The following is a 14,398-nucleotide window of genomic DNA, read 5'->3' as shown; positions in this document are numbered from 1 at the left end:
CGAACTGCTCCCGAGAAACACAAGGAGAGATCGAGCCAAAAGGATTGAAAGATTTGATAGAGGAAAAACTAGGATCTAACCATGAATTCACTCAGAAAGTACAATCAGTGGATGCAGAGAACTGGGAACAACTGCGCGAGGCCCTGGTCAAAACAGCTAAAGAGACGGTTCAGCTTACTAAGCCCAGGAAGCATGCTTGATGGAACAGCGAATGCGATGCAGCGATAAGGCAAAGACAGTTCGCCTGGCAGTAATGGAACTCGCTAAAGAACCAAGTCAACTGGACAAACTTCTTGAATGAGAGAAAGTGTGCAGCAAAAACCATCCGCAGCGTTAAACGTGCTTTTAATAAACACCAGCTGGCTCAAATTGAGCAAGATTTCAAGAAGAACAATACAAGCGACTTTTATAAAACATTTAAAAACAACTTGAGGAAATACGACCCACCGAGCCTACAGTTCAGAGATTCCAATGGAAACCTAGCCCATGACAACAAGGAAAACTGCTGGATCCTTGCAAAATACTTCAAATCCCTTCTTAACTGCGAGGCCCCAATGTCCAGATTCACATTTGAAGATAAAACAACAATTCACCGAGATTCAGCTCCACCTACAAAAGAGGAAGTCAGACAGATTATCCAATCCTTGAAGAATAACAAAGCGCCGGGTGAAGATTCGATAATAGCTGAATTGTGGAAGTTTGCTAGTGACAATGCAGTGGAAAAATTAACGGATATCATACATGAAATCTGGAACACTGAAAGACTTCCGAGTGACTGGACATCTGCCCTAATCCACCCACTTCATAAGAAAGGCGACAAGTCGGATGTTAACAACTATCGCGGCATCTCCCTCCTACTTATAACCTAAAAAATTATCTCGAAATCTCTTCAAATCAGGGCAGAAGAACAGCTAGATCCAGAGCTGAGTGATTACCAAGGAGGTTTCAGGAAAGGACGGTCATGTGTGGAGCAGATTATGAATCTGAAATCTGTCCTTTCATATCTTAAACTAAGGAGCAAGCCTTTTGTAGTAACGTTCATCAACTTTAAGAAGGCCTATGATTCAATTAATAGAACTACTCTACTTCAGATCTGAAAGGAATTTGGCTTGGACAGTAAAACAAGAGTGATCAGCCAACAGACTCTCACCAACACCATCTCAAAAGTGAAGTTTAGAGGAGAGATTTCAGAGGCCTTTAAAATACGGACAGGAGTTAGGCAAGGAGATGGTCTCTCACCTCTGTTGTTCAACTGCGTTCTTGAGAAAGTGATCCGTGAATGGCGCAGAGAAATGAGTTATAAAGGAGTCGAAAGCGGAGTCAGACTAGGCCACAAGAACAAGAACCTTTCAACTGACTGTCTAGCATTTGCAGATGATCTCGCGGTTTTCGCTGACTCCTTGGATGTGGCCACAAAGCAGATCAATCAGCTTCAAACACAAGCTGCAAAGGCGGGCCTCCAAATCTCCTTTGAGAAAACGAAATTCATTACAAACATCAAACTGGCGCCAAGTGAGCTAGAAGGGACTCACGGAAAAGACAAGCAAGTTGAAAAATTTAAGTATCTTGGTGAATGGATAGAACCTAACTTGTCCGAAAAAGAAGCCTTTTCTTCACACATGAATAAAATGGAAATGGCTTACCATCTGACTAAAAATGTCTATAACAAAAGATCTATATCTCTGAATGCAAAAATCAAATACTATTGCACTGTTATCCGGCCAGGGGCTCTATATGCTGCAGAATGTCTCGCCATGAACAAAAAAGGCATGATGGAGAAATTGGAGGCCAAGGAAAGAAAGATTTTGAGAAAAATCTTAGGTCCAGTCAAAGACATCGGCGAGTTTAGGAGACGGCACAACCAGGAGTTGTACTCGCATGTGGAGAAAATAACTGATGTGATGTGAAAAAGGAAGATTACTTTTTATGGACACATGGCCCGAATGAATTCAACACGGCTAACCAACCGCATTTTCACTTTCCTCCAAGAGAAAAAGGCAAAGGGGACATGGTTCAGTGAGGTACAGAAAGATCTGCAGGAGATTGGGATCTCATTTGAAGATATCCAGGAGCGTGTCCCACTTAAGAAAAAACTCTAAGAACATCAGAGTTTCCTACCGAAGCCGAAGATGAAAACTGGAAAGGCATGGACGGAAGAACGAAAGGAGCAACACCGTATACGAATGAAGGAGTACTGGACCAAAGTACCGCCAAGGCACCCATGCCGATCTCCTCAAGGATTTGATCCATATTAAAAATGCTTATAGGAAAAGATGGCAAAGATTTAGGGACCCAAGTGACCAGGCGGAATACCTGGAGCTAGCCTGGGAAGTATGAAATTGATTGCTGGAAAGAAAGATTGAAAAATGGGAGGAACTTTGCTGTCAGATCGCAAATTTTGGTTGATTATGTATAAAATATTAAGCACTCAATTATAAATTTCAGTATAATACCGTAGCGAAGCACGGGTATCTTGCAAGTCATTTATAAATATCAGGAAGAGTATTGGTCCTAGTACTGGTCCCTGAGGGACACCATATGTAGCTGTTGATTCTAGGCCAATTGAATCATTCAAACATACGTATTGTTTTCCTGCTATTATGTAAACTTTGGAACCACCTATTCCTCATATTCCTGCAGCTGCTAACTTATTTAACAAGAGTGGATGATTAACTGTATCAAACGCTTCTGCTAAGTCGATGAAAAGGCCTGCTGCAATTTTATTGTTATCACGGGAATTTTATATCAGAATAACTACATCGAATATAGCTAAATGAGTGCTGCTATGTGGAAGAAAGCCATATTGATTTTCAATGAAAAAGTTACACAATATTACGTAATCCATTAATCTTACCTTTACTACTGATTTGAGTAATTTTGCAAAGGAAGACAAGATACACACTGGTCTGTAATTTCCTGGGTCTGATCTATCAATAGAGGGAAATTTGATTGGTCCACCTTTTTTCAATACATAATATGTTGTTAATATGATCACAACATTTTTTATTCAGTACCAGGTTTGGTGTCTGTGGACACCATCATCAGCTGAAACAGGTCGTATGAACAAAGATATACAAGTATGTAGTACATATAATAGACCCTTAGTAATAAGTGACATTAATAGGATGAAGTAAATATACAATGCTTAAAAGAATATAAACAAGTTATGTGTTTGTTGGTCAAAGTATCAAATGAAAGTGAAGATATTAACAAATGATTATAGACTTGATCACTTTGGAATGGTTAAAAAGTCTCAAGCGTAGCAATGCTAAGCACTGGGTGAAAATAAAAGACGGACATCCTAAACCTGACGTAGTATGCAGTCCTTCCACAGAGTGTTGATAATAAAGTAACATAAGTAAGTTTGATTGTGGCTTGTAAAATCAACTCGTAAAAAGAAGCCGTCATTTATGAGGTACTCAAAGAAGTGGATCATATTGCAGGCAAAGAGAAAGTAGATATATGGCCAGAAAGTTCTCGATCCAATTCGGAATCTTAAGTATGAAAAGAAAGTTAAGAATTAAAATGAAATATTGGAAATAGAGCAAAACACTATAAAGTTAAGTAGGAGACGCCTCGAACGGCCTGATGTATGCGTGGAGAGTGACAAGGAGCAAGTGCTAGAATTTGCTAGAAGCATAGAACATCGTTATGGGGGGAAAAGGGGTGGGTCAGGAAGGGGGAGAGGAGGGGTGATGGAGGTGGTGGAGTCAGGTGGGCGTGGTAGGGAAAGATAACGTGATAACGTGTGACGTATACTCTGAAAAAACAAGCTGTATTCAGGGAGTTTAACACTGTTGAGAACTGAAATAAGAGAATCAAATAAAATTCTGGGCTTTTCAGAAATGTCATTCAAGTTGAGATTAGGACTGAAGTATTAGTCTAGATGTATGTAACAGGCTTCCGTGATATCTAGTAGGGGGCCTTTGCTCAACGTGTCTAATGTTGTTAAATCTTGATCTAATCCATTAAATTTGTGTTTATAATCTTGTATGTGCAGACCAACTGCAGAAAACCTATTGTATTTAATTGCATTGAAATGTTCAGCATATCTAATCCTGAAGCTCCTGCCAGTTTGTCCTATATATGAACCATTACAGTGGCTGCACTGAAACCTGTAAACTCCTGACTAAGTAAACGGGTCCGATTTGTTGACCAGGTTGGAATTGTGGAGAATATCCATATTTCTGTTGTTGGTGCAGAGAGCAATATTGACGTTATGTTTTTTGAATAGGTAGGTAATGCTGTAGATATTTTGATTGAAAGTAAAAGTTGAGAATAACTTAGGCCTGGGATTATCTTTTATTAAGATTTAGAGCGATGTCTGAATTTGTTGATAATATATTCGATGAAACTTTTATTATAACCATTAAACCTGGCTATCGCACGTATAGTATTAAGTTGTTCGTTTAGGTCTGCTTTTGACATTGGAATTTTGAACGCACGATGTATAGGTATGGGTACGTTTTCTGTATATTGGTCCCTCCAAAAATGGAGAATCGAGGTTCCACTGTATTTGGTAATTGCCATTCGACACTTCCATAAACTTTACAAAGGTGAAAAATGAGAATATCCTCCTAGTTCAATACAATAAATATTCCGTCATTAGACGGAGTAAACAAATTCAAACTTGTTTCGGCTCGTTTGAGCCATCTTCAGTGAATTGTATTGAATTAGGAGGATACTCTCATTTTTCACCTTTGTAAAGTGAAAACCGTCAATACAGAATGATTCTAATATCTTGTAACTTCCATACACTCGCAGTGAAACCACCGTTCACAATTGCCATCGCAACAAAGACCTTTATAAGCTGTTCTGACCTTTTTTCAACACACTGCACATAAAGACACATACATACAAGCTGCCATTTTTACGCTCAGAGCAAACTTGGCCAGCAAAGTCTTCAGACCTATCACCCATCAAGGTTGTTTGGAAACAGATTTGACAGATTCACGACCACAGGCAACTACGGAAAATTTGGAAGAGCCAGTTGCAGCAGCTCTGGCAGGCTGTTCCTCACGACAACTAACATCTCTATGCCTCCGAGTTCTCCAGTTGAGCTGATCTTCTGCTAGTGTGAAATTTGAATAGCTTTCTCAGTGAAATGTTTAATTTGGCCCAACCATCTCAACCGTTCTCTACATCTGGACTGCTGTTCATTAACTTTTCTTTGAACATAAGTTTTTCAAGGCATGAACTAACATGTTGTACAACATGACGAAAGAACTGCAGGATACTACGTGGACAAATTGTTGAGAACCTGACAAAAATAGAAAGTTCTTTTAAAATGGACATTTTCTTTTTTCTTCCTATCCACAGGCCGCAGTGCAACCACCACCAAAACCGAATTTTAAAGGCGCAAATTAGTTTCCCATGTCCAGGATTGTGCACCATAACAAAATACAGACAACAATACAGGCAACAACAACAAAAAAAGCATAAAACAATAACCATGAAATAAAGAACTCTGGCAAGTTGGATGCTGAATCACTCAATAACTTCACAACTGTACGCCAATAAAGCCCCTAAGAGAATGAACGTGTGCGGGTTAAACATCACCACACACCTAGCGGTGGAAGTGGAGATTTCACAGCAGGGATGTTTTAACTCTTGGGCTCAATCTTCCGTAAGTTTAAAATGTTCATATTCAAGGAATATTTTCTCAGATTCTACTAACTCTATTCTTCTGAAATTTTCAGAACATGTTCATTACAGTACTCTAGATGTACTGGAACAGTTTTATTTCAAAATCGACCATAATGAGAAGTTTTTTAGGAGGAGGTGGGGAAATATTCCAAAAAGTCTTGAAAAATCATACACACACAAAAATGAATATCTCATTCATGAATAACACTCATAAAAAAACTACTGTTTCTGTACAGGCAACATATATGTTTGCATGGAATGTCAAAAATTTTGATTTATAGCAGCAGTGGTTTATGAGAAAATGTTCCCTAAATTAGGCATAATTTAACATTGTGAAGATAGGTGGTTCCATTTCCCCTTAATATCTCCAGAGATACACAGTGACTAGAATCAAATATCAACTACCTGGGTGCAAAATGAACAGCACGACGTGCACACTCTACAGCACTAGGAGCATCTCCTCTAATTCTCCAGTAGATAGCAGCCAGGTTGTGGTGGAGCCAGGAAGTAGTGTTTCTCTGAAGACCAGATGCCACTTGATGGGCAAATTCTGCCACATCACGCTCTTCGAGCACTGCTGAAACAAGAGCCGTCTCTGGGCCAGAGCTAAGGTTACCACTCCAGATCAGAGCCTGTGAAAGTATTCAACTTAGGTCATAGTTTGTTCAGCAAAAGCAATATTATAAAGAATTATAATTATCTATTCAAAGATAGGATTTAATGCATTCAAGACTACATTACATTTCAATATTCTGAGCTTCTACAGGATTCAATATTCAGTTTCATCACCAGAGAAATTCCTTCTAAAAAAATTAATCAGAAACTACATCTCTAGGAGGTCACTCCAAAATGATGACACTGGAAAGCAAGAACGAAAAATTCCTAGGAAAATATATGGTCCCACTCATGTCAACGACATACAGATTTTTTAAAAAAACTAGGAGACCTGTACACAGCAAAGGATAAGTTTACTGACGCCGTACGTAGGAAATGCTTGAAATTCTTTGGTCACATCTGTAGAATGGACAATAATAGATTTACTACAAAACTTAACTATAATCAATTCAAAGAAGGTCAAGATCAACTGGTTGGAAGAAATTAAGGTGGATTTACAATAAATAAGCGCTACAGACAACACCATAAAAAAAAAAATCGTAAAGTATTTGGAATTCTGGTTGCAAAATCACACATTTGTGGAAAAAGCTAAAAAGACCACTGGAAAAAAGTTGAAATAAGAACAGAAGAAACACCATAGTGAATTCATGAAGAGATTTTCAGCGGGGGGGGAGGGGAAGGAGAAGAAGCCATCAGACCAAGCTCACAAGTTCAAATGCACTCTCCAATTGAGCATAACGAAGAAAGAAGAAGAATATGAATATGTAACTTGAACGCAAACAAGACCAATAACAATAAAACCTTGGATTTAGACTAACTTGGTTTGCGAGTGTTTCACAAGAGGGACAAAAAATGTTAATGAATTCTAACTTGATAAATTAATGAGCTTTTGCACTACCAGTAGTCTGCTGAGCGTCACATAACCACAACCAAATCATATGTTTCTCCCTCCCCTTTCCCCCATGCTATGAGATTGTGGGTAATCTTCTCCCATACTCGAGTTCAGCTATCGTGCCTCACTCATATAATCGACATCCACACGAGCGTATACATACTGTAGTTTACAAAGGAAAGAGATTTACTGTGTCCTGTTATTCAATACATGTATATCCATCTTTAGATGGAGTAATTCATCAGACATGTTTTGGCTCATTTTGGAGCCATCTTCAGTGAACATATTAAAAACTACACCATTAAAGCTAAAAAAAGTTACTAAAAAACACACAATGAAAAAGAATAGAGTAGAAATCTACTATAGCGAGTATGGCATATAACAAGAACCCTGTTATACCGACAATGTTTTGCTGGTCCCTTCAAAATTTCTATATTAAACTTCGGTTACAGTGAGAGTCCTATCACTGACGCATCCGTTATTACGTGCAAGTAAGCGCGCGCGATTTTTTCCGTTACCGATATGTATTGACCCCAGCGATTATGTTGCATGCTGTCGATTATCTTTGGTCTCATTTCCGCGCTATGTCCACTAGCGAGTTCTCTCGTCGACATTCGAAGGCGATGTCGGAGTCGATTAGTAATACCCATCGACTGCTGTTTCGTAAAGAAAATTCAAAATGAAAGAGAACATATTTTCGTAATATAAGTAACGTGTCCGATAACAGTTCTTAACTCGTTCAAAACAAAGGCTGACTAAACGATCACTTAATTTTAATGCTAAATACAGCAATTAAGTAAAAAATGGGATACACCTCCGGTAATGGTAGAGTGCATAATTGATTTCAGAGGTTAGATTATATTTTCTCACGTCTGATTAAATTACAGAAAGGTTATTTTCACATAAATTTATAGCGAGAAGGTTATAATTTCTCTACTGGTGCTTGAAGTAGGTTTTCATCATATGTATAGTACAGTTAAGTTAAGATATGTAATGCTGTTGAATAAAAAAAACGAAACATCTGCCACAAAAATGCTATCGATCATTTTTGGTACGGTATAGTTTTCTCACTATGTGCATTTGCGAGCACATTCGAAGGCGATGTTGGAGTCAATTAGTAATACCCAACCCTTGACCCAATGACTGCTGTTCTCTAAAGAAAATTTGAAATGAAAAAGGATAACAAGTTTTCGTAATTAATTTTAATGTTATATACGGTACTGAAATTAAGTAAGAATGTGATACACCTCGAGATATGGCAAAGTACATCACTGATTTCAGAGGATAGTTCATATTTTATCACGTCTAGTTAAATTTCGGAAAGGCTATTCACATGTAAATTTTTAGCGAGGATTACTCATTTCTCTACATGCGTTTCAAGTATGTTTTCATGACACATATAGGCCTACGATTAGGTTAGGTGACGCCCTCTGAAGAAGAAAACTCTGGAGTGATACCTGCCGTATTTCTCCGAATTCAGGACGACGTTCGTTTCCTCACGATCTCGTGCGAAAAATCAAGGGTTGTCTTGCATTCGCGGCCTAACAGTAATGAATACCATTGGCAACTACCGTGGTAACCACGCTGCTTCTTTCCCCCCCCGCACACGCACACACAAAATTCGTTGACAAACGACCGCCTCTTTATTGTACATCGCTAGCCGTGAAAACCGGTTGTACAGTGCCTGTGTGGAACGTCACTGTATCTCGGGGAAATAGTGAAGAGAGAATGACATTCTATTAGTCTCTACAAAACCGTTTCTCAAATCTGCAGAATAGCATCAAAACATGCGAGCCTTTGAATTCTTAGAAAGGCCACAGCTACTTAGTGGCAGTGTTATAACGCATCTACCATACCTGACTCTTGGTAAAATTAAGTTTTATAGACACCAGGAATATTTTCGTGTTGGATAGTCGTAAAGATACGTGGAACAGATATCGCCGGCAAATTTTCAACGGGTTCTCGTTGATATTATGATGCCAATTTTAAGTTAATGGTTATTAAACACTCAGAAATATAGAATAATTGTGCAGCCGCAAGAAAATATGGCATAGGCCTAACTAAAGCCAATATTTTGTGTCAGCATGAAGACAAAGATAGTTTTAAAAAATGTGTACTGGACAAAAATGCATTCAGTGGTCCGCAACGTAGTCCTCAAAAAGGACGCTTCAAACAAGTCGAAAATGAAATTGTGAGGTATGTGCACGAAAAACGCAAGGGCGGAGCCGCTGAAGTTGGCCGAACCCGGCAAGCAAGCTGTGCGTGTAGCGGTAGCCGGTTATATCTGACACTGAGTAAAAGTACTGTAACAGTTTTATAGACAGTAAAAATATTTTCCTGACGGATCGTTGTATTGTAGAGACGCATGGAATAGGTATAGCCGGCAAATTTTCAACGGGCTCTCTTCGGTATTATGATCAATTTTAAGTTAATAGTCATTAAACCCACGAAAATAAAGAATAATTGTGCAGCCGCAAAAAATGCGACATAAGGAAAGCCAATGTGCGGCGTCTAAAAATGCGTACTGTACAACAAAGGCATTCATATGATTTTACAAATAAATGGTTGAGCCTGATTAAAATTTTTTGAAGGAAAAAGTGGGGTTCATCTTGGATTCGGAGAAATATGGTACTGTAATTTTTTCAGAATGAAATTAAACACACACTTTCACACAGTGTCGGATTTCAAAAAAATAACAAACAAGTAAGCCATAGTGTGGATATCATCCGTGGAAACGCAAGTTTTGAACAAAGTGATTGCCGTTTCATACCGATTTTAATGTGTATGGGGGGTTTTCCGACTTTTATACAAAATTTGGATATAAAGATAATCCGCTATAGCGAGTAAATTTTCCGCTGTTGTGAATTCTCGCTATAACGGACTTCTCCTGTATATAAAAAAACATGTGCAACATGATATTAATAAAATGTAAGGTTATAGTGAGGTTGAGAACCTGAGTGAGAAAGAACTCTAGTCACAATAAAAACAAGGACAAAATCACAAAATAAAACTTGAGAAATGGTCTTATCTTCATTGAGTCACATACCCAAGAAGTCTAGAGAGCAACAGAAGTATAAGAATATATTTACGAGGAAACAGGTGCCAACTGTTGCACGTGTGACTCGGAGTGAAAATCGTCAATAAAATCCAAATCTGTAATGGAAAAAATGAATGTGAGAAGCTTGGCCTAATAGAAGAAAAGATAAACAAAAAGAAACTTTAGACTTACTTATTAATAAAATGCCGTCTCGAACGGCCTGACCTTCTCAGTTTAGAGGTCTTGCTTCCACTGGTCATGTTAGCAGCTGGCTCAACTGTGCTAGCGAGGATAGGGAAAGAAATGAAAGGAGTGAGGGAGGGAGGCCCTAAGTTGGGGGGGGAGGGAGGGGTGGTGTTGAGTTGGAGAACTAGAAGCGGGGTTTGTTTTTGTTATAGAATTGTTGACAAACAAATAGAATGAACGTTTTTCATTGATTTCATTTCAATTATTTCTAAATTGATCAATATCAATGAGGATGCTCTCAAAAATGTTGAACAAGGAGAGTTGTATTGAAGACAAAGAGGTTATAATAATAGGAGACATGAATGCACACGTTGGAACAGACATTCAGGGAAAAGAAGAGATACACCCCAATAGTTATCGAAACCAAGATGAAGAAGGAGATTGGTGATAGATTTTTGTAGAAGGAATGAATTGTTGGCAATACGTGGTTTAGAAAAAAGACCTCACAAAAAATAACTAGATATGGCTGGGGAGATAGAAAGACAAAGACAATGATTGATCTTATTCTGGTGGAGAAGGAGAAACGTAGACAACTGGAAGATGTGACAGCAATGCCAAGAGCAGATTTCGAAGGAGACTATCAAGTGGTGGTAGCCAAATTAAGACTTGGTAAAATAACGAAGTTAATAGAAAAAAGGGAAAGAAAAAAGTTAAAAGAGAAAGAAATAAGAGAAAAGTTTCAAGAGGATCTGAAAAAAGAAATTCCCAAAGATGACATGAACAGTGTGGAAGAGGAATGGACATGTTTCAGAAATGGTTTCATAAAGTGTGCAGTAAACACCTGTGGAAGACTGCCAGGGAGGAAAAAGGAAAAGCAGGAACAGTAGGGTAAAGGAAACAGTTAAAGTGAAACAAATGGCTTGGAGAAAGTGGATAGGCAGCAATAGCACAGAAAATTGGCAGAAATATAAAGAAGCCAAAAAGGTATGTAAGAAAATAGTACAAGAGAAACGGAAGAGCTGGGAAAGTTTCACAGAAACTTTATAGGAGGATATCAAGGGAAGTAAGAAGGTTTTGTATGGTTTGGTGAAAAATAGTTTACAAAACAGGGAAGATTCAAAATATGTAAAAACAAACATGGCAGATATTGATGCAAAGAGATGACATAATAAAAAGATAGGAAGAATACTTCTCAGAATAACTAAATATTAAATACAGTGAACTGGCAGATGAGGAGGAGCAAGAAGAAACAATGGGGAAAGAAGAACAACAAGAAATGGAGATATTGATGTTAGATATAGAGGAAGCCATACAAAAGATGAGGAGTGTAAAGCAGGAGTGGATGAGGTAACTACGGAAATGATAAAAGCAGCAGGACTAACAGGACTACAGCGGCTGTATAGATTATTTAGAATAATCTGGAGGAAGAAAGAGATCCCAGAAGAGTGGGGAAAGGGTTTAATTATCCAGATATTTAAAAAAGGTGATAAAAAGGAATGTAATAACTACAGAGGGATCACCCATATTGCCCACGTAGCTAAGATATTTGGGAGAGTATTGGACGGAACACTGAGAAGGAAGCTAGAAGGAGAAATGGAAGAAGAACAGTATCGTTTTAGGAAAGACAGATCAACGTTTGACCTGATCTTTACATTAAGACATATGATGGACAAAAGATGGGAGTTTCGAAAAGACATAGTGATAACATTTAATGACATTTAGAAAGCTTATGACATTGTGCCCAGACAGTTGGTATGGGACACATAAAGGAAAAAACAAGTTAACAAAGTGGAAGTGCAAACGATAAAAGCTATGTACAAAAATTGTGTTAGTAGTATGAAGACTAGTGTAGGAAAAAAAAAATGGTTTAAAGTTGAAACTGGTCTCTGACAGGGAAGTGTACCATTCCCTATACTATTCATCATAGTCATGGATGAAATTCATAATAACATTAAACAGAGATTGGGAAGACAGGCAACAAAAGCCATGTTGTTTGCAGATGATATAGTGAAATGGGGTGAGGATGAAACGGAAGTACAAAAACAAGTACTGTAGATGTATGAAATCGAGAGATAGAAAAATTTGGGATGAAAGTAAGCACAGAGAAAAGTAAAACAATAGTGATGACAAGGGGAAGGAAGGAAGGAAGGAAGGAAGGAAGGAAGGAAGAGGAAAGAAAAACTGAATGGTAAAATTCTGGAAGTGGTTAAAAGTTTCAAGTACTTGGGAAGTGTGATCACAGAAAATGGAAAAATAACCAAAGAAATTGGGAAAAGAATACAAGCAAACACCTTCTACCAGAGTGTAAGAGGTATGTTGTGGAATCAAAACGTCCTGAAGAAAAGAGAAAGTATTATATTCAACCTATTATGAACCTACGCAGCTGGACCGTGAACTACAGCAAAATGAGATGAGAGTAGAATACAGGCAGCGGAGATGAAATTCCTAAGAGGTATAGAGGGCAAGACCAGAAAGGAGAGAATTAGAAATGAAGAGATAAGGAAAAGGACAGAAATCTTGAAATTTCAAAACAGGACAGAAACAACAAAGCTAAAGTGATATGGGCATATGATGAGAATGAGAAGAGAGAGAGTGCCAAAAAAAGCCTTTTCAGAGCAGTTAACAGGAAAGAGACCACAAGGAAGACCCAGTAAGAGCTGGACAGATTCAGTGTGGGAGTGCACAGAGAAGAGAGGAGGAAAATCAGAAGATCCACTTAAAAATGGAGAAGAGTGGTGGAGAGACAGGCAGCGATGGAGGTCCTGGATTCACAACCTGACCTGGGAAGCTGAAAATGGGAAATGAAGATGATGATGATGCAATATTCAGCGTACCTCATTACGAAGTTATGGCCTGTTTGACCGATATAGCTGGAACTACAGGTTCACCATTCTAATTTATAAACTCCGGAGTTCAAATATCTATTATTAATATTATTGTTGATAGTGTGCGAATTGAAAATTAATCTGGAGTTAGTGTGGGAGGTTCTAAATGCTATTTTGACTTTGTCTCTTTTAAAAACATTAGAAGTATGTAATACATACTGTAGTGTATATTACAGCACTGTGTGCATAAAACATTTCCCGTTTTAGGTCCGAGTGTAGTTACTGTTATTTAGTAACTTTACTGTAGGTAAAAAAAAAAAAAGCTGAAGAGGAAGGCAGTAAGGAGGAATGATTACTGTGAACATTAAGAACAAAATCATTCAAAAGCAGTCTCAGAACAATGTATGTGTGTGCCCAATATCATGAGACTTGGCACAATATTAGAGAAGAACTAAAGGGTCTGAAAGCAGGAAAAGGAGACAAGAGAGTATCAAAGCAATGGCCACCTGTTCTAGAAGATGTAGGAAAGTTCCTTCTTGTGCAGATCATTTTATATCAATACACATTTCTGGTTGTAGAATGAATCATCTGAGTTTCTATTATTTCTCATGGGGAAATTTGCTTTGATATACAAGTGCTTTGGATTACGAGTACATTTACAGCAAGAATTATACTCTCAATACAACGCTTTACTGAACATGACTGTGAGCATAGGCCCTGTTGTAGATCCTGATATGTGGATCAGTGGAGTACTAAGGGTCAATGAACAACCACACTCCTAGGCAGCATCGTCAACAAGCACTGGAACCATTTCCAAGGTATAAAGTGCCGCGTAGAGAAGGCCAGGGTGGCATTTACAAGTCTCCATCAGTGCTCTGTAGCCAAGATCTACCACTGGAGCTTTGGGTAGGATCGCACGGTACTGTGTGTTCTCCATCATGGTGTATAGAGTCCTCAACTATGAATAAAGCCAGCATGAGAAAATTACAAGCGTGCTTCATATCACCTGGGTAGACAGAATATGAAACGAGGAGATATTGACCAGAAAGTGTAAAGAAAAAATAACTGCAGAGGGTTGTTAAGATCAAGAAGCTCTCCAACTTCGGTCATATCATGAGGCACCCAAAAACTTACAGCCTCCTGCAAATAATTATACAAGAGGAAGATGGAGGAGAAGAGAGATCCTGAGAGATCCCA

General features: G+C 38.4%; 1 protein-coding gene across 1 annotated transcript in view; it reads right to left on the bottom strand.

The window, feature by feature from the left end:
- The window catches only part of LOC136879251 (tetratricopeptide repeat protein 17), a 293,085-nt gene that overhangs the window by 264,370 nt on the left and 14,317 nt on the right, over positions 1–14,398 (bottom strand). Inside the window, exon 4 of the mRNA XM_067153063.2 lies at positions 6,052–6,278. Within this exon, the coding sequence (XP_067009164.1) occupies positions 6,052–6,278 (227 nt within the window). The remainder of the gene's footprint in view (positions 1–6,051; positions 6,279–14,398) is intronic.

The sequence above is a fragment of the Anabrus simplex genome, chromosome 8 (assembly GCF_040414725.1).
Source record: "Anabrus simplex isolate iqAnaSimp1 chromosome 8, ASM4041472v1, whole genome shotgun sequence".
Lineage (NCBI taxonomy): Eukaryota > Metazoa > Arthropoda > Insecta > Orthoptera > Tettigoniidae > Anabrus > Anabrus simplex.
The sequence above is the reverse complement of the archived record's forward strand: the minus strand, read 5'-3'. Positions and strand labels throughout refer to the sequence as shown.